Source organism: Pristiophorus japonicus, chromosome 9 (assembly GCF_044704955.1).
Source record: "Pristiophorus japonicus isolate sPriJap1 chromosome 9, sPriJap1.hap1, whole genome shotgun sequence".
Lineage (NCBI taxonomy): Eukaryota > Metazoa > Chordata > Chondrichthyes > Pristiophoridae > Pristiophorus > Pristiophorus japonicus.
The window spans coordinates 12977944-13004251 of record NC_091985.1 but is presented as its reverse complement, the minus strand read 5'-3'; the positions used below and the strand labels follow the sequence as shown (position 1 = coordinate 13004251).

At 48.1% G+C, this 26308-nt stretch overlaps 1 protein-coding gene across 1 annotated transcript in view; it reads left to right on the top strand.

The window, feature by feature from the left end:
* Positions 1 to 26308, top strand: part of cd109 (CD109 molecule) — a 222920-nt gene that overhangs the window by 144387 nt on the left and 52225 nt on the right. Inside the window, exons 27-28 of the mRNA XM_070889012.1 lie at positions 9018 to 9194; positions 14186 to 14267. Coding sequence (XP_070745113.1) covers positions 9018 to 9194; positions 14186 to 14267 — 259 coding nt within the window. The remainder of the gene's footprint in view (positions 1 to 9017; positions 9195 to 14185; positions 14268 to 26308) is intronic.

Sequence of the window (26308 nt, the reverse complement as noted above, 5' to 3'; positions counted from 1 at the left end):
GTTCCATAAACAAGGTTAAGTCTGAAGAGTCATATAAATAAACAAAGGTATAAAATATCTCTTCTACAACATATTGGAATAGTAACAAGTGGCGGTTGCTAAAGAAACAAAGTCTGGGTAATTAATTACCCGTCCTTTGCTTATGATGCACAGATTCTCTGTGGGGTAATAATTCCAGTGTTTCTACGCGGACATTTCAGTAAAGTTGTTAGCAACCTTCCGAGGAAAATGAGACGCAATAATCTCTCTTTATGCAAGCAGAACAGTTCGGTCACGGAGGCTGCCAGCAAAACTACTTCATGCGCAGTAAATATTTGGTGATCATCTATCCGGATTTAGCTAAACTTTATGGGCATTGAATTCTCGTTAAGATTCTGCATATGTGCGATCGCAGTGTGGAGGCTTCCGATGGAAGTAAATGATCCTGAAATGGAATATCGCACGGATTTCTATTCTGCTTTAATGCCCAGGCTCCGTCAGCCTTAAAGGCTTATCAACTGAGCTACTGACTCCCTTAGGTGGCGGGGCCACCGCTCTATATAATATATATATATATATTACAGGACCAGGGAACGGACCATAAAACGGGATTAGTTTAGGTAACTCCGACTGGAGTGCTCTAGCCAGCTCAGGCCCTTCTGTACTGTAACTGCTTCTTTAGTGTCAGCCGTGGATCAGTGTGTACCACTCTCGCGTCTGAGTCAGAACATCAGGGGTTTCAGTCCTGCTCCGAAAACTGGAGCAGAAAATCTAGGCTGACGCTCCCGGTGCAGCACGCAGAGAGCTGCACTGGCTAGAGGTACCATCTTTCAGACGAGACGTCTGCTCTCGTGGGTGGAGGTGAAAGATCCTGAGGCCCTTTTTCACAAGAAGAGCAGGGGGGTGTTCACTCTCGGTGTCCTGGTCAACATTTATCTCTCCACCAACATCACTAAAACAAGTGATCTGGTCATTCTGAACTACAAGAGAGTCAAGGGTTATGGCGAACAGGCAGGGAAGGTGGACCTGAGTCCATGATCAGATCAACCATTATCGTATTAAACGGTGGAGCAGGCCTGAGGGGCCGAATGGCCCACTCCTGCTCCTATTTCTTAGGTTCTTATCTCATTGTTTGTGGAATCTTACTGTGCCCTTATTTTATCGTAAATGGCTCATTTCCCCGCCCCCCCAGTCTTTTTTGGCTGCAGTGTGTCATGGGGGAGGTTTCATTATATGGTTGGTCAACATATACCCGGGTCACCATATACCTGGGTCACCATATACCCGGGTCACCATATACCTGGGTCACCATCTATCCAGGTAACCATATAACCTGGTCACCATATACCTGGGTCACCATATACCTGGGTCACCATATACCCGGGTCACCATATACCTGGGTCACCATCTATCCAGGTAACCATATAACCTGGTCACCATATACCCTGGTCACCATATACCTGGGTCACCATATACCTGGGTCACCATATACCTGAGTGACCATATACCCTGGTCACCATATACCCTGGTCACCATATACCTGGGTCAACATATACCCGGGTCACCATATACCCGGGTCACCATATACCTGGGTCACCATATACCTGGGTCACCATATACCTGGATCACCATATACCCGGGTCACCATATACCCGGGTCACCATATACCTGGATCACCTGAAGCCTGGGTCAGCTGAAATCTGACTCAGCATGAGCTCCCACTGCTATTCAGCCACCCCTGCAGGAAATGCACATGTGTGGATGACTGATTGGGTCACACCGCACTCACTGTCGGGTTGACACATGAAGAATGGTCACTTGGGTCAGGCACCGGAGGGAAAGGAGGAATTGCCATCTGATTAAATAAATCAATAAATAGCACTGGGACTCCAGAGCGTGCACAAGCGATCCCGCTCACCCACACTCCCCCATTGGGAAACATCTGCACTCCACTCAGTGCTCCCCTGCTGGTTTGGCTGAAAACTACGGGATAGGGATCGGTCTAACGGGATAGGGATCGATCTAACGGGATAGAGATCTGTCTAATGGGATAGGGATCGGTGTAACAGGTTAGGGATCGGTGTAACAGGATAGGGATCGGTCTATGGGGATAGGGATTGGTCTAACGAGGATAGAGATTGGTGCAATGGGATAGGGTTCGGTATAACAGGATAGGAATCGGTGTAACGGGGTAGGGATCAGTGTAATGGGATAGGGATTGGTCTATGGGGATAGGAATCGGTCTATAAGGATAGGAATTGGTGTAATGGGATAGGGATCAGTCTATGGGAATCGGGATCAGTCTATGGAGCTAGGGATCGGTCTATGGGGATAGGGATCGGTTTATGGGAGATAGGGATCGGTCTATGGGGGATAGGCGTCGGTCTATGGGGATAGGGATCATACTATGGAGATAGGGATTGGTGTAACGGGATAGGGATGAGTCTATGGGAATAGGGATCGGTCTATAGAGCTAGGGATCGGTCTATGGGGGATAGGGATCGGCCTATGGGGATAGGGATCGTACTATGGAGATAGGGATTGGTGTAACGGGATAGGGATCGGTCTATGGGAATAGGGATCGATGTATGGGGATAGGGATCGGTCTATGGGGGATAGGGGTCGGTCTATGGGGACAGGCATCGGTCTATGGGGATAGGGATCGGTCGATGGAGCTAGGGATCGGTCTATGGGGATAAGGAGCAGTGTAACGGGATTGGGATTGGACTATGGGGACATAAGAACATAAGAATTAGGAACAGGAGTAGGCCATCTAGCCCCTCGAGCCTGCTCCGCCACTCAACAAGATCATGGCTGATCTGGCCGTGGACTCAGCTCCATTTACCCGCCCGCTCCCCGTAACCCTTAATTCCCTTATTGGCTATCTATCTGTGATTTGAATACATTCAATGAACTAGCCTCAACTAATTCCCTGGGCAGAGAATTCCACAGATTCACAACCCTCTGGGAGAAGAAATTCCTTCTCAACTCGGTTTAAATTGGCTCCCCCGTATTTTGAGGCTGTGCCCCCTAGTTCTAGTCTCCCCGACCAGTGGAAACAACCTCTCTGCCTCTATCTTGTCTATCCCTTTCATGATTTTAAATGTTTCTATAAGATCACCTATCATCCTTCTGAACTCCAACGAGTAAAGACCCAGTCTACTCAATCTATCATCATAAGGTAACCCCCTCATCTCCGGAATCAGCCTCGTGAATCGTCTCTGTACCCCCTCCAAAGCCAGTATATCCTTCCTTCAGTAAGGTGACCAAAACTGCACGCAGTACTCCAGGTGCGGCCTCACCAATACCCTGTACAGTTGCAGCAGGACCTCCCTGCTTTTGTACTCCATCCCGATAGGGATCGGTGCAATGGGATAGGGATCAGTGTAAAGGGATAGGGATTGGACTATGAGGATAGGGATCTGTATAGCGGGATAGGGATTGGACTATAGGAATAGGGATCGGTGTAGCGGGATAGGGATCGGTCTATGGGATAGATATTGGTGTAACGGGATAGGGATCGGTGTAACAGGATAGGGATCGGTCTATGGGGATAGGGATCGGCCTTGGGGATAGGAATTGGTCCATGGGATAGGACTCAGTCTAACAGGATAGGGATCAGTCTAACGGAATAGGGATCAGTCTATGGGGATACGGATTGGACTATGAGGATAGGGATCTGTATAGCAGGATAGGGATTGGACTATGGGAATAGGGATCGGTGTAACGGTATAGGGATTGGTCTATGGGATAGGGATCAGTCTATGGGGATAGGGATCTGTATAGCAGGATAGGGATTGGACAATGAGGATAACGATCTGTATAGCGGGATAGGGATCGGTCTATGGGATAGGGATCAGTGTAACGGGATAGGGATTGGACTATGGGGATAGGGATCGGTGTAACGGGATAGGGATCGGTCTATGGGATAGGGATCAGTCTACGGGGATAGGGATCAGTGTAATGGGATAGGATCGGTCTATGGGGATAGGGATTGGACTATGGGAATAGGGATCGGTGTAACGGTATAGGGATCGGTCTATGGGATAGGGATCAGTGTAATGGGATAGGGATTGGTCTATCGGGATAGGGATTAGTCTATGGGGATAGGGATCGATCTAACGGGGATTGGGATTGGTCTAATGGGATAGGGATCGGTTTATAGTGATAGGAATCAGTCTAACGGGATAGGGATTGGTCTATGGGGATAGGGATCGATCTATGGGGATAGGGATCGGTCTATGGGGAGAGAGATCGGTGTAACGGGATAGGGATCTGTCTATGGGGATAGGGATCGGTCTATGGGGAGAGAGATCGGTGTAACGGGATAGGGATCGGTCTATAGGGATAGGGATCGATCTAACGGGATAGGGATTTGGTCTATCGAGATAGGGATTAGTCTCTGGGGATAGGAATCGGTCCAAGGGGAGAGAGATTGGTGTAACGGGATAGGGATCAGTCTATGGGGATAGGGATCGGTTTAACAGGATAGGGATTTATCTATGGGGATAGGGATTAGCCTATGGGGATAGGGATCGATCTAACGGGGATTGGGATTGGTCTAATGGGATAGGGATCGGTTTATAGTGATAGGGATCAGTCTAACGGGATAGGGATTGGTCTATAGGGATAGGGATCGGTCTAACGGGATAGGGATCAGTCTATAGGGATAGGGATTGGTTGATAGGGATTGGTCTATAGGGATAGGGATCAGTCTATGGGGATAGGGAGCACTGTAACGGGATTGGGATTGGACTATGGGGATAGGGATCGGTGGAACAGGATAGGGATTGGACTATGGGAATAGGGATCGGTGTAACGGGATTGGGATCGGTCTATGGGGATAGGGATTGGTGTATGAGGATAGGGATCAGTGTAACGGGATAGGGATCGGTCTATGTGGATAGCATCGGTCTATGGGGAAAGAGATCAGTCCATGGGGATAGGGATCGGCGTAACGGGATAGGGATCTGTGTAACGGGATAGGGATTGGTATAACGGGATAGGGATCGTTCTATGGGGAGAGAGATCAGTCTATGGTGATAGGGATCGGTGTAATGGGATAGGGATCGGTCTATGGGGCTAGGGATCAGTCTATGGGGATAGGGATCGGTGTAACGGGATAAAGATCGGTCAATTGGAATAGGGATCAGTCTATGGGGATAGGAATTAGTCTATGGGGATAGGGATCGGTCTATAGGGATAGGGATTAGTCTATGGGGATAGGGATCGGTCTATGGGATAGGGATAGTGTCTATGGGGATAGGGATCGGTGCAAGGGGATAGGGATCAGTCTCTGGGGATAGGGATCAGTCTAATGGGATAGGGATTGGTCTAATGGGATAGGGATCGGTGTATAGGGATCGGTCTAAAGGGATAGGGATCGGTGTATAGGGATCGGTCTAACGGGATAGGATCAGTCTAACGGGATAGGGATTGGTATATAGGGATAGGGATCGGTCTAACGGTATAGGGATCAGTCTATGGGGATAGGGATCGGTCTAACGGGATAGGGATCGGTCTAACAGGATAGGGATCAGTCTAATGGGATAAGGATTGGTCTAACGGGATAGGGATCGGTGTACAGGGATCGATCTAACAGGATAGGGATCGATGTATAGGGATCGGTCTAACGGGATAGGGATCAGTCTATGGGGATAGGGATCAGTCTAATGGGATAGGGATCGGTCTAACGGGATAGGGATCAGTCTAATGGGATAAGGATTGGTCTAACGGGATAGGGATCGGTGTATAGGGATCGATCTAACAGGATAGGGATCGATGTATAGGGATCGGTCTAACGGGATAGGGATCAGTCTATGGGGATAGGGATCGGTCTAACGGGATAGGGATCATAGAAACATAGAAACATAGAAAATAGGTGCAGGAGTAGGCCATTCAGCCCTTCGAACCTGCACCGCCATTCAATGAGTTCATGACTGAACGTGCAACTTCAGTACCCCATTCCTGCTTTCTCACCATACCCCTTGATCTCCCTAGAAGTAAGGACTATATCTAACTCCTTTTTGAATATATTTAGTGAATTGGTCTCAACAACTTTCTGTGGTAGAGAATTCCATAGATTCACCACTCTCTGGGTGAAGATGTTTCTCCTCATCTCAGTCCTAAATGGCTTACCCCTTATCCTTAGACTGTGAGCCCTGGTTCTGGACTTCCCCAACATTGGGAACATTCTTCATGCATCTAACCTGTCTAAACTCGTCAGAATTTTAAACGTTTCTATGAGATCCCCTCTCATTCTTCTGAACTCCAGTGAATACAAGCCCAGTTGATCCAATCTTTCTTGATATGTCAGTCCCGCCATCCCGGGAATCAGTCTGGTGAACCTTCGCTGCACTCCCTCAATAGTAAGAATGTCCTTCCTCAAGTTAGGAGACCAAAACTGTACACAATACTCCAGGTGTGGCCTCACCAAGGCCCTGTACAACTGTAGCAACACCTCTCTGCCCCTGTACTCAAATCCCCTCGCTATGAAGGCCAACATGCCATTTGCTTTCTTAACCGCCTGCTGTACCTGCATGCCAACCTTCAATGATTGATGTACCATGACACCCAGGTCTCGTTGCACCTCCCCTTTTCCTAATCTGTCACCATTCAGATAATAGTCTGTCTCTCTGTTTTTACCACCAAAGTGAATAACCTCACATTTATCCACATTATACTTCATCTGCCATGCATTTGCCCACTCACCTAACCTATCCAAGTCACTCTGCAGCCTCATAGCATCCTCCTCGCAGCTCACACTGCCACCCAATTTAGTGTCATCCGCAAATTTGGAGATTTACATTTAATCCCCTCGTCCAAATCATTAATGTACAATGTAAACAGCTGGGGCCCCAGCACTGAACCTTGCGGTACCCCACTAGTCACTGCCTGCCATTCTGAAAAGTACCCATTTACTCCTACTCTTTGCTTCCTGTCTGACAACCAGTTCTCAACTCATGTCAGCACACTACCCCCAATCCCATGTGCTTTAACTTTGCACATAATCTCTTGTGTGGGACCTTGTCGAAAGCCTTCTGAAAGTCCAAATATACCACATCAACTGGTTCTCCCTTGACACTCTACTGGAAACATCCTCAAAAAATTCCAGAAGATTTGTCAAGCATGATTTCCCTTTCACAAATCCATGCTGACTTGGACCTATCATGTCACCTCTTTCCAAAAGCGCTGCTATGACATCCTTAATAATTGATTTAATCATTTTACCCACTACTGATGTCAGGCTGACCGGTCTATAATTCCCTGTTTTCTCTCTCTCTCCTTTTTTAGAAAGTGGGGTTACATTGGCTACCCTCCACTCGATAGGAACTGATTCAGAGTCTATGGAATATTGGAAAATGACTATCAATGCATCCGCTATTTCCAAGGCCACCTCCTTAAGTACTCTGGGATGCAGTCCATCAGGCCCTGGGGATTTATCGGCCTTCAATCCCATCAATTTCCCCAACACAATTTCCCAATTCATAAGGATTTCCCTCAGTTCCTCCTTCTTACTAGACCCTCTGACCCCTTTTATAGGTTGTTTGTGTCCTCCTTAGTGAATACCGAACCAAAGTACTTGTTCAATTGGTCTGCCATTTCTTTGTTCCCCATTATGACTTCCCCTGATTCTGACTGCAGGGGACTTACGTTTGTCTTTACTAACCTTTTTCTCTTTACATATCTATAGAAACTTTTGCAGTCCCTCTTAATGTTCCCTGCAAGCTTCCTCTCGTACTCTATTTTCCCTGCCCTAATCAAACCCTTTGTCCTCCTCTGCTGAGTTCTAAATTTCTCCCAGTCCCCAGGTTCACTGCTATTTCTGGCCAATTTGTATGCCACTTCCTTGGCTTTAATACTATCTCTGATTTCCCTTGATAGCCATGGTTGAACCATCTTCCCTTTTTTATTTTTATGCCAGACAGGGATGTACAATTGTTGTAGTTCATCCATCCGGTCTCTAAATGTCTGCCATTGCCCATCCACTGTCAACCCCTTAAGTATCATTCGCCAATCTATCCTAGCCAATTCACGCCTCATACCTTCAAAGTTACCCTTCTTTAAGTTCTGGACCATGGTCTCTGAATTAACTGTTTCATTCTCCATCCTAATGTAGAATTCCACCATATTATGGTCACTCTTCCCCAAGGGGCCTCGCACAACGAGATTACTAATTAATCCTCTCTCATTACACAAACCCAGTCTAAGATGGCCTCCCCCCTAGTTGGTTCCTCGACATATTGGTCTAAAAAACCATCCCTTATGCACTCCAGGAAATCCTCCTCCACCGTATTGCTTCCAGTTTGGTTAGCCCAATCTATATGCATATTAAAGTCACCCATGTTAACTGCTGTATCTTTATTGCATGCACCCCTAATTTCCTGTTTGATGCCCTCCCAACATCACTACTACTGTTTGGAGGTCTGTACACAACTCCCACTAACGTTTTTTGCCCTTTGGTGTTCTGCAGCTCTACCCATATAGGTTCCACATCATCCAAGCTAATGTCCTTCCTAACTATTGCATTAATCTCCTCTTTAACCAGCAATGCTACCCCACCTCCTTTTCCTTTTATTCTATCCTTCCTGAATGTTGAATACCCATGGATGTTATGTTCCCAGCCCTGATCATCCTGGAGCCACGTCTCCGTAATCCCAATCACATCACATCTGTTAACATCTATTTGCACAGTTAATTCATCCACCTTATTGCGGATACTCCTTGGTTTATTGTGATCGGTCTAACGGATAGGGATCGGTCTATGGGAATAGGGATTGGTCTAATGGGATAGGGATCGGTCTATAGGGATCGGTCTAATGGGATAGGGATCGGTCTATAGGAATAGGGATCGGTCTGTGGGGCTAGGGATCAATGTATGGGTTAAGAGTGTTTTATAAAATCTATATTTTATGACTGCATTTATACTTTGTTTGCAGCAGGATTTGTATCTGTTGTGAGCTGGGCCAATGTGTGCAAAGACAGTTCAAGTGTAAACCAAATGGAAAAGGCTGACGAGACGCTTTTCTCTCTTTCAGGCGATATCCTTGGATCTTCTATTAATGGTATCGAGGATCTGCTTCAGATGCCTTATGGGTGTGGCGAACAAAACATGATCAAATTTGCTCCAAATATCTACATTTTGCAATACTTGAGGGCCATAAATCAAGTGAATGAGGAGATTGAGGAGAAAGCTGTGTCGTACATGATCCAAGGTGGGTTTCATCATTGGAAGTTGCCTGTGCGTGAGTTCTTTTAACGTGGGGTGGCCATTGCACGCCGGCTACCCCACGGGCTTAGCAGAGCGAGGTCTTGGCCCAGTGGCAAGGGGGTCCGAGACGACTGGAGACTAGGTACTGCTGTATGAGCCCAGATGCCCTGTAAGCTCGGCGCTAAGCAGTGTCTTTAGGAGAGATGGTGAAAAATCCGAGGTGTGGAGAGTGAGAGTAATGGGATTGGTAGTACAATGTGTCACAGCAGTGATTCTCCCTCGCTCTTTGCCTTGAGCGTCACTTTCAGGACCATGCCCTGTACTCCGAGGCCTTTGCCTCCAGGCCCCAGCTCTCACTGAAGCCCCTATACTCGGTTTCTCTCTCGTACTTGCATGTTTCAGGGCCTTCGGTATATCGCTCTGGATCTACCATGACTGCAACCAGACTATGACCATCCAGCTCTTGGCAAAAGTGCATCCCAGACTTCCCCACACTGTCAGCCGTGGCTCAGTGGGTGGCACTCTCGCCTTTGAGTCCGAAAATTGTGAGTTCAAGTCCCCACTCCAGAAACTTGAGCACAAATCTAGGCTGACAGTGCAGGGCTGAGGGAGTGCTGCACTGTCAGAGGTGCTGTCTTTCAGATGAGGCATTAAACCCTCAAAGCCTCCTTGATAAAATGCAACATCCCCACCGACACCTGGGAGTCCCTGGCCAAAGACCGCCCTAAGTGGAGGAAGAGCATCCGGGAGGGCGCTGAGCACCTCGAGTCTCATTGCCGAGAGCATGCAGAAAACAAGCGCAGGCAGCGGAAGGAGCGTGCGGCAAACCAGACTCCCCACCTACCCTGTCCTTCAATGACTCTCTGCCCCACCTGTGACAGGGACTGTAATTCCCGTATTGGACAATTTAGTCACCTGAGGATTCACTTTTAGAGTGGAAACAAGTCTTGCTCGATTTCGAGGGCCTGCCTATGATGATAAACCAAGGCCCCATCTGCCTTCTTAGCTGGATGTAAAAGGTCCTATGGCAGTATTTCGTAAAAGAGCAAGTGAGTTCTCTCATGGTGTCCTGGACCAATATTTATCCCTCAATCAACCTCTCTCCAAAAAAATCATTACAATCATTACATAAAAACATAGAAACATAGAAAATAGGTGCAGGAGTAGGCCATTCAGCCCTTCAAGCATGCACCGCCATTCAATGAGTTCATGGCTGAACGTGCAACTTCAGTACCCCATTCCTGCTTTCTCGCCATATCCCTTGATCCCCCTAGTAGTAAGGACTACATCTAATTCCTTTTTGAATATTTTTTGTGAATTGGCTTCAACAACTTTCTGTGGTAGAGAATTCCACAGGTTCACCACTCTCTGGGTGAAGAAGTTTCTCCTCATCTCGCTCCTAAATAGCTTACCCCTTATCCTTAGACTGTGTCCCCTGGTTCTGGACTTCCCCAACATTGGGAACATTCTTCCTGCATCTAACCTGTCTGAACCCATCAGAATTTTAAACGTTTCTATGAGATCCCCTCTCATTCTTCTGAACTCCAGTGAATACAAGCCCAGTTGATCCAGTCTTTCTTGATATGTCAGTCCCGCCATCCCGGGAATCAGTCTGTTGAACCTTCGCTGCACTCCCTCAATAGCAAGAATGTCCTTCCTCAGTATTTGTAGCAGCACTTGTGTGCTGAGAGATTTGTTTCGTATTGTTACTGGTGACAATGAACGCCTGGGCTATCGCTATGGCCTTACTCAAGGTTGGGGTCTCTACATTCAAAAGTTTGGGAAGTATGGCTTTGTGGCCAATGCCAAGTGCAAAATAGTCTCTGAGCATGTGCTCCAAATGTCCTTCAAATTCGCAATGTCCTGCAAGGCGTCTTAGCTCAGCGACATAACTCGCCACTTCCTGGCCTTCAGATCTTTTGTAGGTGTAGAACTGATGCCTCGCCATCAGAATACTTTCCTTCGGGTTCAAATGCTCTCGGACCAGTGTGCACAAATCGTCGTACGATTTCTCCGTGGGTTTCGCTGGAGTGAGCAGATTCTTCATGAGGCCATACGTTTGTGCCCCACAGATGGTGAGGAGGATCGCCCTTCATTTGGCAGCACTCTCTTCCCCATCTAGCTCGTTGGCCACAAAGTATTGGTCGAGTCGTTTCTCAAAAGTTTCTCAATCATCTCCCTCCGAGAATTTCTCCAGGATGCCCACTGTTCTCTGCATCTTTGGGTTCACTATCTGTATCTCATCGCCAGTTGTTGTGTATGGAGAAAGAGTCAGACTGAATACTGTGAGCTCAAAGATAAGTGTGACCTTAGTCTTTTATTGCAGGTTTCCAGAGTGCCTCTCCAATCTGTGAAGCCTCCTTAAATACCTGTGCTCCCAAGGGATTATGGCATCTCTTAGGACTCCAGGGAATGAGCCCTCTGGTGGCTGTACAGACTAAATACAAGTCCACATATATAACACCTTTAATGTAGTAAAACGTCGCAAGGTGCTTCAGAGGAATATTATAAGACAGAAAGAAATTGACACCGAGCCACATATGGAGAAATTAGGGCAGGTGACCAAAAGCTTGTTAAAGAGGTAGGTTTTAAGGAGCGTCTTAAAAGTGGAAAGAGAGGGAGAGAGCTGTTGAGGTTTAGGCAGGGAGTTCCAGAGCTTGGGGCCCAGGCAACAGAAGGCACGGCCACCAATGGTTGAGCGATTATAATCAGGGTTGCTGAAGCGGGCCCAATTAGAGGAACGCAGGTATCTCGGCGGGGTTGTAGGGCTGGAGGAGATTACAGGGATAGGCTGTGGAGGGATTTGAAAACAAGGTGAGAATATTGAAATCGAGCCGATGTTTCTAGTGTGAGACAGGAAATACGCTGCAAGGAGGTCTTTGAGATTGCATTAGAACTTTGAACATGGGACATACTCCCACAGTGTTTGCCAGGAACATTAACACCTAGTGATCTGAGGAAATCTTGCCATGGCCAAGTGAAAATGCGTGAGTATTATACGGAGAGAGAGAGAGAAAGAAAGGAAGCCAAGCACAAGGATAGAAGCAGAACAAATTAAGGCAGAAAGGAGGCAGAAAGTCTTAAGGGTGTCAGAGAAGCAGAGTCACAGTTGGAGGATGTCCTTGTACACGAATCATTGAAAGTTAACATGCAGGTACAGCAAGCAATTTGGAAAGCAAATGGTATGCTGGCCTTTATTACAAAGGAATTGGAGTATAAGAGTAAAGGGGACCAAAATTGCCCCTTCCGTTAAGTACAGTTACCGCCATGCTGCGGAGTGCAATGGCCGCCGATTATTCGTGTTACGGCCGCCATTTTGAAAATTCCACTCCTGCGGTATCCCAGCGGTGACCCGCTCTCCCCACCACCACTCCGCTGCTGCCGATCCGTCCTAAGTCCGTCACCAGAGCACGCCAATCCCTGCCAATGTGAAATTCCGCCGAGGAAATCTTGCTCCCGCCGCGCGGTGCCAAAAGCCGAATTTTCTGCCGGTGCAGTGAGGCTGTAGCCTTTGTAAAGGGGAGGACGCACTGCCGCTGCCGCCGTGTTTTTTTTTTTTTGTCGGCCAGGTCGGGCTGACAAAAATGCCCCTGGGTTCGGCTGGGCCGCCAACGGGCAGTCTGGCACCCCACCTTGTGGGGCCAGGCCTCTGTCCCGACCGAAACCCTCCCTGGTGGCCCAGTGGGCCAAACTTGAAAAATCGCGCAGGCTCTCCCCTTTAAGTGAAGTGGAGAGCCAATGGTGACGCGGCACCGTGTTGACGTCATCAGCGCCACGCTGCTGAGTGACAGCGGCGGACAATCCGCCCGCCCCCAACTTCCGCTCCTCTCGGCTGTGAACTTCCACCCACGGCCGCACATCCGCTCCCATTATGACCGACTTCCTGTCCACTGAAAAAAAAAAGCCAAAGAGCCGAATTTCGCTCAAGCAGCCATTGCGCCGGTAAAATCAACAGAAACAGGATCGGTGCGCCCCTATTCCAGCGGTGGGCAATTTCTGCCCCAAGACATCTTACTACAATTATATAGAGCCCTGGTGAGACTACACCTGGAGTATTATGTACAGTTTTGGTCTCCTTACCGAAGGAAGGATATACTTGCCTTAGAGGTGGTGCAATGAAGGTTCACCAGACTGATTCCTGGAAGCGGGGGAGATTGTCCTACGAGGAGAGATTGAGTAGACTAGGCCTTTAAGGCTGCTGACCAAGGGCCGTGCGGCTCTTTGTCGGCCAGCGCGGACACGATGGGCCGAAATGGCCTTCTTCTGTACTGTAAATTTCTATGTTTCTAAGTTTCTATATTCTCTAGAGTTTAGAAGAATGAGAGGTGATCTTATTGAAAGCTATAAAATTCTTAAATGGATTGACAGGGTAGATGCAGGGAGGATGTTTCCCCTGGCTGGGGAGTCTAGAAACAGGGGTCATGGTCTCAGAATAAGGGGTCGGTCATTTAGGGCTGAGATGAGGAGGAATTTCTTCCTTCAGAAGGTGGTAAATTTTTGGAATTCTCTACCCCAGAGGGCTGTGGAGGCTCAGTCATTGAATATATTCAAGGCAGAGATCGATAGATTTTTGGACGCTAGGGGAATCAAGGGATATGGGGATAGTGCAGCAAAGTGGAGTTGAGGTAGAAGATCAGCCATGATCGTATTGAATGGCGGAGCTGGCTCGAGGGGCAGAATGGCCGACTCCTGCTCCTATTTTTTTTGTTCTTATGGAGAAGAACAGTTTTTAGTTTTAGCTAAGTAACTCCTCTTGGGATGAATTACTATGCACACAAAAATAAGAAATGTGTGGGGAAATAAAACAGTCGTTCAGTCATCGGAGATTACTCAAGTATCCATTTCATTGTTAATACCGGCTCTGTCCATTTCTTTCTTAATCTCGTTCCGACCTGCAAAAGTCATATCTCTCTTCAGTCCCCGCTGAATCAAGAGTTGCTCCGATTCCTTTCTTGTCACTTAACCCAGTTCTCAAGCAATGATTTTGTTTTCCAGGTTACCAAAGGGAGTTAACATACCAGAGAGCTGATGGTTCTTTCAGTGCTTTTGGAAACTCTGATTCTTCTGGAAGTACTTGGTAAGAAGGTTTTGGAGGAAAATGACTGAAGGCTCCTTCTGTTTGTACCTCTGCTTACAAAGCTCTCATTCACTTGACTGTGGAACCGACCCAAGAAACTGTTGCAAGATTTATAACTACTTTTCCTCTGTTTAATTACTGAAGAATGTAGAGGGGATAACTATCAGTGGGGAATACCCTAGGAAAGGAACGTCCAGCAACCAATTCACATAAGTAAATATGAATGACTTTACTTCATTCCAAATTGAGATTTAATAGAAAGGGAATGAGCTGCCAGCTATCAACTGAAATCCATACTTTGGCCTCTCGGAGGATGGCTGATCTTCCCCCCACCTCTGGTTTCCAAGCTGTCTGTTTCTGTTAAAACCGTTTCTTCTCTCTCTCTTGCTTTTTCTCTCGCTCTCTCTTGCTCTCGCTGGCTCTCTCTCGCTCTCTCACTCTCTCTCTCTCACTCTCTCTCTTGCTCTCTCTCTTGCTCTCTCACTCTCTTGCTCTCTTTCACTCTCGCTCTCACTCCCTCTCGCTTTCTCTCGCTCGCTCTCTCTCTCGCGCTCTCTCTCTCGCTCACTCTCTCTCTCTCGCTCTCTCTCTTGCTTTCTCTCGATCTCTGTCGTCCTCTCTATCGCTCTCTCGTTCTCTCATTCTCTCTCTCGCTCGCTCTCTCTTGCTCTCGCTCCCTCTCACTCTCGCTCAATGTTCCCATTTAGCTGTGCGGCTGTGCAGTAATCTGCAAGGTCCCGCACAGGACTCTCACCAGCTTTTTACATTGTCAATCCCATGCGTGTGCAGAAATATAAAGGGACCACGTGTTAAAAGGAACAGGCCGCACAGAACAAAGAGCAGCTTTGCTCTCGTTTCTCACTTTTTTTCTTGCTCTTTCGTTCTCCCTCTTTCTCACACTCTTTCTCTCTCTCTATCTCATTCTCTCTCTCTCTCGCTGTGGTTGATATTACTGCACTTTTCAGTACTTTTCTTAACTATCTCCCTAGCTCTTCCTAAGCACTACAAGCCGGCCCCAATGGGGAATACGCTAGAAAGGAACTACGAACAATTAATTCACATTCAGTAAAGGACAAGTAAATACAGTTTCTTGCTCCCACTATGGATCTTGCGTGTCCTCCCTCTTCCCTGAGTTTTGATGAGGCTGCAGTTTCAATTGCTCAGTTACACTTTCAAGGAGCTGTAAAAATGCAGATTTTCAGAGAATGGGATGCCTAATACAGTTGGTGTATAAGCACTATGTTCTGTTACTCATTAATTTGGGGGGAAAATCTGTTAAAATCCATTCACATATAATGGTTGCTAACTTTTCATTAAATCAAGCCTTTTTGCGGTCAGTAAGTCTCGCAAGGAAGTAAGTGAGATTGGCAAACTCCCAACATTTCATATCCACTTTACAAACGCAGTACAGCATCAAACATTATGCAGGATTACCATACTTTAACATTCTACCGAGGATTGTTTAATGACACGATTCAGCTTTGAAAGGACTCAAGTTTCAGCAAAATTGTAACTGATCTGGGCAACCAGGTTGTTTGTTGCCGTGTGTCAAATATAGTTTCCTTTCCTGTCTCTGGTAAGGGTGCTGACTGCGAGTGAGTGTTTGGTTCATTCCAAACCATTCACTCATTTATTCGAGCCATGGGTTGTTTCACGAGAGCGAGCTCAATCTTAAGCAAAGAGAGGGAGCGAAGCGGTCAGAAATGGAGGCAAGGAAAACAACAGGAATGAAGGAGAAGGTAGAAAGAGAGATAGAGGTGAAGGAGGAGAGATAGAGAGGTGAATAAAGAAAGCCAGAAGTGAATCATCATCGAATCATAGAAATTTACAGCACGGAAGGAGGCCATTTTGGCCCATCGTGTCCGCACCGGCCGACAAAGAGCTATCCAGCCACTTTCCAGATCTTGGTCCGTAGCCCTGTAGGTTACGGCACTTTAAGTGCACATCCAAGCACTTTTTAAATGTGGTGAGGGTTTCTGCCTCTACCACCTTTTCAGGCAGTGAGTTCCAGACCCCTACCACTCTCTGGGTGAAGAAATTTCCCCTCAAATCCCCTCTAAGCCTCCTACCAATTACTTTAAATCTATGCCCCCCCCCTTGTTCTTGACCCCTCTGACAAGGGAAATAGGTCTGTCCTATCCACTCTATCTAGGCCCCTCTTAATTTTATACACCTTAATAAGGTCTCCCCTCAACTCCTTCTGTTCCAAAGAAAACAATCCCACCCTCCTTGTTACCTCCTCAAAAAGTTAGTCAGGCACGGCCTTCCCTTAACAAATCCATGCTGACTGTCCTTGATTGATCCATGTCTTTCTAAATGAAAATCTATCCTGTCCTTCAGGATATTTTTCAAGCGAAGAAGAGCAAGAGAGAGAGGAGTGAATGTTGCGGGAAAAAAGACCTGAAAGTGTAGATGAGGAGAGAATGGGTCAGAGGTGAAGGAGTGAGAGGGAACGGGAGAAATAAAGATGTGAAGAACGAGAGACAGAAGGACTGATAAAAGTGGAGAAGAGAAAGAAAGCCAGAAGTGAAAGAGGAGAGAGACCAAAGTGAAAAGAGAGGCAGAAATGATGAGCGAGAAAGAGAGGGAGGGATGAAGAAGAGAAAGAAACAAAGTCACAAGTGTAAGCGGTTTTGATCCTAGCCCAATTGCTAGATGGACGGTTCGAATCACCCCTGCGTTACGAAAGTTCTAGACCCGGGAATTATTATTCAGAGTGTAAATGAAATGAGTCACGGACAGGAACGCTTCGGTGAAAAATCGTACTTATATTTATTTGGTCTAACATACACTGGCTAAAACATGCACGACTAAACGAAATCACTGTTTCTGTGGAGAATAAAATCCAGGTTACAAACAAAATACACACAGTACAGAAATGAGACCTAGCAACATGCAGTAATTCCCTGGTGGATTCTAACTCTACCCCTCCCAATGAATTACCCTCCCCAGAATAGCCCTGAAAAGCTTCACTTCTGAGAAAACCCTATGCCCTTACCCAGCTTGCGTGGGATATCTGGTTACTGGCTTGGGACATTCGCGACCATGCTCACCACCACACACAGCCGGTTTCCTTTCTCAGCTCAGCTGTGGGATGTCACTGCCTGGTCTTCAGTCTCGGTGGCTTCGACTGCGGTACTGCAGCCCCTTCCTCTGGTCCATCGATCTTGGCGCAGCGAGAGCGAGAGGGAGAGTGGGCTCGCTCTAAGTACAAGCTCCAAGCTGCAAGCTCCAAGCTTCACTCCAAGCTCCAAGCTTCAGGCTACAAATAAAGTGGAAAAGACCCTATCTTTCCCGCCAATCTTTAAAATCCCTTTGTTTCTAAGCACGGGTACGTAGTCAGTGATGGGCCATCCAACCCATGTGTATTGGGCTGATGGCCCTTAATCTGGGCATCTCTCCGAGGCTTTGTGTTGGGAAAAATCCGGCTCCCCTTTGGCTGGCCAGGCTCGTGGGTTCATTGTTCTATTTTTCCTTCTGAGATGGAAGTGAGATGTGCTTTTGCATATTAGAGTGGCTTTGGCAATGGCTGCCCTTCCTGGCCAACAGCTCTTTTGTCAATATTTGTGGCCCCCTTCCTTTAGCTGGGACTGGTGGGCAAACCTGTTCTGGATGACTGACCGTGCTTTTGTCACAGCGAATTGCCATGTGGTCTCTGGAGTTTTAACAAAACAACTTTTTCACTTATCTGCACAGGATGATCCCATCACAGGGAAAATACTCGCAGAAAAACCCATAAAGTCGATGAAATATTCTCGACTGAGTCCATTCTTTAAACAACAACTTTGCGATCTCTTCACAAGTGAAGGAGGAGAGAAATAGATAGTTCAAGGAACAGGGGGAGAGAGAGAGAAAAATGAAGGAGGAGAAACGGAAAACCACAATAGAGGGAAGGCAGAGAAAGAAATAAATGAATAAATTGCAGATGAGAGAGAGAGAAGTGCAGACTTAGAGATGTAAGTGAAGGAGGAAAAAGAGATACAGAAGTGAATGAGAAAAAGAAAGAAGGGAGAGAGAAGAAACAGTCAGGAGGCGGAGAGAAAAATAAGGTGAGGGAGAAACATAAGACATAAATGTTCATGAATTTGCTATGTTTCTGTGATTTACATTACTTTTGACATTTTTAATATGACTAATCCAAGCCTTGGCCAACTAATTACCAAGACAAAACCACATCCTTATAATACGTATGCTTATCACTATAATAAATCACACGTGGCCCATTGCTGGAGCTGATCACCTTGTGATCTTTAGGTTTAATGTAAACTCCAAAAGTGATCACCGCAGGGGGAGTCTGCTTTATATAGAGAGGCAGCACGAGGTGAAGTAATGTTTGCCTCCCGGGCTTTCCCCATCTGTTGGCTATTACATGTAATTACATGTTACAATGGATGGTACAGGGTATGGCTGCAAATACATCACAACACTTCCCCCCAAGTCTTTAGATGCGGTTTACAGGTTCGTGCCTGACCGGGGGTCTGCGCTCTCTGGTTCAGTGTCTGAGTTGGACACTGGGTGTGGGCGGCCTGACTGGAGTGTCACTGCCTTGCGGTGTTGCGGCTCTGGTCGGACTGTCCGGGTTCTGTCTCTTGGTGAACCACCGGTTCTGTTGCTTGTGGTTGGAAGTCGATGTCATTGTAGTCATCCAGCGGTTCTGGATCATCGGTGAACCTCAATTTGGTTTGATCGATGTGCTTCTTGCAGGTTTGGCCATTAGTGAATACCCTACTCCCCTCTTTAGCTATGACAGTGCCTGCAAGCCACTTGGGGCCCGTACCAAAGTTCAGCACGAAAACAGGGTCATCGACATTGATACAATGCATTACAGAGTTGCGGTCATGATATGTACATTGCTTAAGACGCCGGTTTTTGACAATCTCACTTAAAACAGGGTACACGAGGGACAATCTTGTTTTGCTCTTCATGAGGAGTATTGTGTTCCTAACACAGATGAGGCTGCACACAGGTTAAAGTAACAGTGACCTCAGTCTTTATTAAGACACTCCAGAGTGAGGAACAGGCCTTAGGGACAGGCTTATATACAGTGCTCCCAAGGAATGCTGGGTTTCCTTGGGACTTCAGGGGATGTGCTCCCTGGTGGCGGAACATGGGAGTGCATGCTTTACAGATATACAACATCACTCCCCCTGCAAAGTCAAAGTGAAAACTATTTACAAGGTGAGGCGGTCGGGAGCCTTTCTTTCCCTGGTGGACTGCCTCGGTACAAATGTCTTTCTGGTGTGTTGGCTGTGCCCTCGCTGGGCTGGCGTGTTGTTGGCCCTGCAGGGCTGCTGGGTGAGCCTGGCCTTGCTGGGCTGTTGGATGTGATGGGTTTGATTCCCTGGTCCGGGGTGGTGTCGTTGATCGTTTGGGTGTGTGTTGTGGGCTCGAAAAAGGTGGTGTCTGCTGTGGGTTGTTCAGGGCAGTCTGTGAACCGCAGCCTTGTTTGGTCCAGGTGCTTTCTGCAAATTTGTCCATTGTCTAGTTTGACTACAAACAACCTACTCCCTTCTTTAGCTATCACCGTGCCCCCGATCCACTTGGGACCATGTCCATAGTTTAGAACATACACAGGGTCATTCAGATCAATTTCCCGTGACACAGTGGTGCGACCATCATTTCCATTTTGTTGCTGCCGCTTGCTTTCTACCTGATCATGCAGGTTGGGGTGACCCAGCGAGAGTCTGGTTTTAAGTGTCCTTTTCATGAGTAGCTCAGCCAGGGGCACCCCTGTGAGCGAGTGGGGTCTTGTGTAGTAGCTGAGCAGTACTCAGGACAGGCGGGTTTGGAGTGAGTCTTCTGTGACTCATTTAAGGCTCTGTTTGATGGTTTGTACTGCCCGCTCTGCCTGTCCATTGGAGGCTGGTTTAAACGGGGCCGAGGTGACATATTTGATCCCATTGCGGGTCATGAATTCTTTAAATTCGGCACTGGTGAAACATGGCCCGTTGTCACTGATCAGTGTGTCAGGCAGGTCGTGGGTGGTAAACTTGGCCCTTGGGCTTTCAATGATGGCGGTGGCGGTGCTTCCCGACATTATTTCACATTCAATCCATTTTGAAAAAGCATCCACCACCACCACCAGGAACACTTTATCGAGAAAGGGGCCCGCATAGTCGACATGGATCCTTGACCATGGTCTGGAGGGCCAGGCTCACAAACTTAGTGGTGCCTCTCTGGGCGTGTTGCTCAACTGAGCACATACGCTGCATTGCCGTACACAGGACTCGAAGTCAGAGTCGATACCGGGCCACCACACGTGGAATCTGGCTATCGCTTTCATCATTACTATGCCCGGGTGTGTGCTGTGGAGATCCGAGATGAATGTCTCCCTGCCCTTTTTGGGTAGCACTACGCGGTTACCCCACAACAGGCTGTCTGCTTGAATGGACAGCTCGTTCTTTCACCGCTGGAACAGCTTGCTGAGCTCTTGCATTTCAACGGGGATGTTGGCCCAGCTCCCATGCAGTACACAGTGTTTTACTCGGGACAGCAGAGGATCTTCGCTAGTCCAAGTCCTAATCTGGCAGGCCGTGACAGGTGATTTATCATTTTCAAACGCTTCCATGACCATCAATAAGTCTGCGGGCTGCGCCACTATCAACGAGTTTGCAGGCTGCGCCATTTCCACCCGCGTGGTGAGCATCCTCACAGTTCTTGGTGCCTGGCCTGTGGCGGATGGTATAGTTCTACGCTGACAGCGCGAGTGCCCACCTTTGTATGTGGGCTGAGGCATAAGTATTTATCCCCTTGTTTTCAGCGAACAGGGATATGATGGGCTTGTGATCGATTTCCAGCTCAAATTTGATGCCAAACAGGTACTGATGCATTTTCTTTACCCCGAACACACACGCTAATGCCTCCTTCTCAATCATGCTGTAGGCTCCCTTGGTCTACGACAAGCTCCTGGAGGCATAGGCGACAGGTTGCAACTTCCCCGCAACGTTAGCTTGTTGTAATACACATCCGACTCCATACAACGATGCATCACATGCTAGCACAAGTCTTTTACACGGGTTATACAATACAAGCAGCTTGTTGGAGCATGAAATGTTTGTGACTTTCTCAAAAGCAATTACTTTGTTTTTTCCCCATACCCAGTTTTCACCTTTTCGCAATAACACATGTGCTTAACCCTGGTAAGAAGTTACCAAAATAGTTGAGGAATCCCAGGAACGATCGCAGCTCCATGACATCCTGTGGCCTGGGCGCGTTCCTGATAGCCTCTGTCTTGGCGTCTGTTGGCCAAATGCCGTCCGCTGCAATCTTTCTCCCCAAAAACTCCACTTTTGTTGGAGATGCATTTCGACCTCTTCAGCCACAGCCCTACCCGATCCAGTCACTGGAGGACCTCCTCCAGGTTGTGTAGGTGCTCGACGGTGTCCCGACCCGTGACCAATATGTCGTCCTGAAAAACCACCATGCATGGTACCGACTTGAATAGGCTCTCCATGTTTCTCTGGAAGATCGCTGCAGCCGACCGAATTCCAAACGGGCATCTGTTGTAGATGAACAGTCCCTTGTGCGTGTTGATGCAGGTGAGGTCCTTCGAAGACACCTCCTGCTCCTGCATCATGTAGGCCGAAGTCAGGTCGAGCTTGGTGAACGTCTTGCCTCCTGCCAGCGTCGCAAATAGGTCGTCTGCCTTAGGTAGCGGGTATTGGTCCTGTAGCGAGAAACGATTAATAGTTACTTTATAATCGCCGCAAATCCTGACCATGCCATCACTTTTGAGTACTGGAACAATCGGGCTGGCCCACTCGCTGAATTCCACTGGGGAGATGATGCCCTTGCGTTGCAGCCTGTCCAGCTCGATTTCTACTCTCTCCTTCATCATGTGAGGTACCGCTCGTGCCTTGTGGTGAATGGGTCATGCCTCTGGGACCAAGTGGATCCGCACCTTCGCCCCGGAAAAGTTTCCAATGCCTGGCTCAAAAAGGGAAGGAAATTTATTTAGAACCTGGGTACATGAGGCCTCATCGACATGTGATAGCGCTCAGATGTCATCCCAGTTCCAGCGGATTTTGCCCAGCCAGCTCCTTCCAAGCTGTGTGGGGCCATCGCCCGGGACAATCCAAAGTGACAGTTCGTGCACCATGCCCTCATAGGTAACCTTGAACATGGCGCTGCCCAGTACAGTGATAAGCTCTTTGGTGTACGTTCTCAGTTTTGTGTGGATGGGGCTCAGGGCTGGTCTGAGTGCCTTGTTGCACCACAGTCTCTCAAACATCTTTTTACTCATGATGGATTGGCGAGCTCCAGTGTCCAGTTCCATGGCTACGGGTAAGCCATTCAATTTTACATTTACATTATAGGTGGACATTTCGTCGAAAATGTGTGCACCCTGTGTACTTCAGCATCTGCCTCCTCTCTCTGAGGCTCAAAATTGCTCTGATCCACCATTGACCGATCTTCATCTGCCACATGGTGGTTAGCAGGATTTGCAGAGCTTGCAGCTCGTTTGCGAGCTCGTTGGAGGTTCCCCATTGTTCCACAGCTCTTGCAAACATACCTTTTGAAGCGGCATGAATAGACTGAATGGAAGCCTCCACTACGCCAACAAGGTGTGAAATGCCTTGCATTCATCCTTTGTTGCGGACTCTGAGTCATCTGGGTCACCTGAGGCCTGCTGGTAGTTGCAGACTCGTGGTTTCTGCCCTGTACATTTCTGCTTGCAAACACAGTTCCAGTTAATTTATGAACATTGCTAGCACTTGTGTGCTGAGAGATTTGTTTGGTGTTATCACTGGTGGACATAAACGCCTGTGCTATTGCAATGGCCTTACTGAGGGTCGGTGTCTCTACAGTCAAAAGTTTTCGTAGGATGGTCTCGTGGCCAATGCCCAGTACAAAATAGTCTCTGAGCATTTGCTCCAGGTAGCCATCAAACTCACATTGTCCTGCAAGTCGCCTTAGCTCAGCAATGTAGCTCGCCACTTCCTGACCTTCAGATCACTGGCACATGTAGAACCGATACCTCGCCATCAGCACGCACTCCCTCGATTTAAGATGCTCCAGAACCAGTTTACACAGCTCCTCATAAAACTTATCTGTGGGTTTCACCGGAGCCAGAAGATTCTTTATGAGGCTGTAGGTCGGTGCCCCGCAGACCGTGAGGAGACCGCTCTCCTTTTTGCAACGCTTCCTTCTCCGTCCAGCTCATTGGCTACAAAGTACTGGTCTAGCCGTTCGACATCGGCTTCCCAGTCCTCACCCTCCGAGAACTTCTCCAGGATGCCCACAGTTTGCTGCATCTTTGCATCGGATTCGTATCCTCGATGCCAGTTATTGTGTTCCTAACACAGATGAGACTGCACACAGGGAGGTTAAAGTAACAGTGACCTCAGTCTTTAATAAGACACTCCAGAGTGAGGAACAGGCCTCAGGGGCCGGCTTTTATACAGTGCTCCCAAGGGATGCTGGGATCCCTTGGGACTTCAGGGGATGAGCTTCCTGGTGGCGGAACATGGGAGTGCATGCTTTACAGATACACAACAAGGAGTTCGGCGGGCGGAACCTCTGTGAGTGAGTGGGGCCTCGTCCGATATGCAAGCAGCACGTGAGACAGATGGGTCTGCAAGGGGCCTTCCGTCACTCGCTGCATGCCCTGCTTTATGATCTGTACTGCCCGTTCAGCTTAGCCATTGAAGGCTGGTTTGAACGGGGCCGACCTGACATGCTTTATGCCATTACAGCACATAAATTCGCGAAATTCGGAACTCGTAAAGCATGGTCCATTGTCACTAACAAGGATGTCAGGCAGGCCATGGGTAGCGATCATTGTCCGAAGGCTCTCTATTGCAGCGGTGGATGTGCTGTACGACATTATAGCACATTCGATCCATTTAGAATAAGCATCAATTACAACTAGGACATTTTTTTCTCGAAAGGGACCTGCGTAATGAATGCGGGACCAGGGTTTGGAGAGCCAGGGCCACAGGCTCAGGGGGACTTCCCTGGGTGCGTTGCTGAATTGCGAGCACGTGTTGCACCGGTGTACGCACGACTCTAAATCTGCGTCTATGCCGGGCAACCACACGTGCGATCTCGCAATGGCTTTCATCATTACAATGCCAGGGGGTGTGTGCTATGGAAATCCTTGACAAATAAATCTCTGCCCTTCTTGGGTAGGACTACGCGATTTCCCCACAAAATGCAGTCGGCCTGGACGGATAGCTCGTCCTTGTGCCGGTGAAACGGCTTAAAATCGCCATGCATCTCTCCATACATGGTTGCCTAGTTTCCATTTAATATACAGTTTCTCACCTGAGACAGCAGTGGGTCTTGGCTGGTCCAGATTCTTATCTGGCGTGCCATGATGGGTGACCCTTCGCCCTCAAAGGCTTCCACGACCAGTTCCGCGGGTCGCTCCGCTTCACCCTCGGTGGTGGCGAGCGGGAGCCGGCTGAGCACATCTGCGCAGTTATCGATGCCTGGTCTGTGGCGGATCGTGTAGTCGTAAGCGTACAGCGTTAATGCCCACCTCTGAATGCGAGCTGAGGCATTGTTATTAATGCCTTTGCTCTCGGAGAATAACGACATGAGCAGCTTGTGGTCGGTTTCTAGTTCGAACCACCGGCCAAATAGGTACTGGTGCATCTTTTTTACCGCGTACACACAAGCTAGGGCCTCCTTTTCGATCATGCTATATCCTCTTTTGGCCTTGGAAAGGCTGCAAGACGCGTACACTACAGGATGGAGCTTACCCAACATGTTCGCTTGTTGAATCACACACCCGACCCCGTAGGATGACGCATCATACGCTAAAACAAGATGCCTACAGGGATCATACAGCGCCAGTAGTTTGTTTGAACACAATAAGTTTCTGGCCTTCTTGAAGGCAGCTTCTTGATTTTTACTCAAGACCCAGTCATCACCCTTACGGAGCAGTACATGTAATGGTTCAAGCAAAGTGCTCAGCCCAGGCAGAAAGTTACCAAAGTAGTTCAGTAGTCCTAGGAACGAGCGCAGCTCCGTCGTGTTGCGTGATCTGGGGGCTTCTGGTTCGCCTCCGTCTTGGAGTCTGAGGGTCTGATGCCATCTGCTGCGATTCTCCTTCCCAGGAATTCCACCTCTGGTGCCAAGAAGACGCATTTGGTTCATTTCACTGTTAGACTTACTCGATCTAGTCGGCGTAGCACCTCTTCCAGGTTATGGAGGTGTTCATCGGTGTCATGTCCGGTGATCAAGATGTCGTCTTGGAAGACGACAGTTCCTGGGACAGATTTCAGCAGGCTCTCCATGTTTCGTTGGAAGATCGCAGCCGCTGAACGGATCCCGAAGGGGCACCGGTTGTATACAAACAGCCCCTTGTGTGTGTTTATGCATGTCAGCTTCTTAGACTATTCCGCCAGCTCTTGGGTCATGTACGCCGAGGTGAGGTCCAATTTCGAAAACAGCTTTCTGCCCGACAGGGTCGCGAACAAATCCTCCGGCTTGGGTAGCGGGTACTGGTCCTGTAACGATACTCGGTTTATGGTTACTTTATAATCCCCACAGATTCTAATTATCCCATCACTTTTAAGAACGGGGACAATGAGACTGGCCCAGTCATTAAATTCCACTGGCGATATAATGCCTTCGCGCTGAAGCCAATGTAGCTCGACTTCTACTTTCTCCCGCATCATGTAAGGGACCGCTCTGGCCTTGTGGTGAATGGGTCTCATGTCTGGGCTGAGGTGAATTGTCACCTTGGCCCCTGTGAAGCTGCCGATGACAGGCTGGAACAGTGACGAAAACTTGTCTAAGACCTGCGCACACGTGGCTTTCTCCACCGACGATAATGCTTTTACATCGCCCCATTTCCAGTTAAAATTCCACAGCCAGCTTCTGCCAAGCAGCGTGGGCCCGTTACCGGGAACAATCTCTCGTGGCAATTTATGCACAGAACCATCGTACAGCATCCGAGGACCGGGATAATCTGTTTGGTGTAGATGCGCAGCTTTGCGTCGATCGGGCTCAGCTTGGGCCTGTGTGCTTTGTTTGCCCATAATTTCTCGAAGGCCTTCTGGCTCATGATCGATTGGCTCGCGCCCATGTCC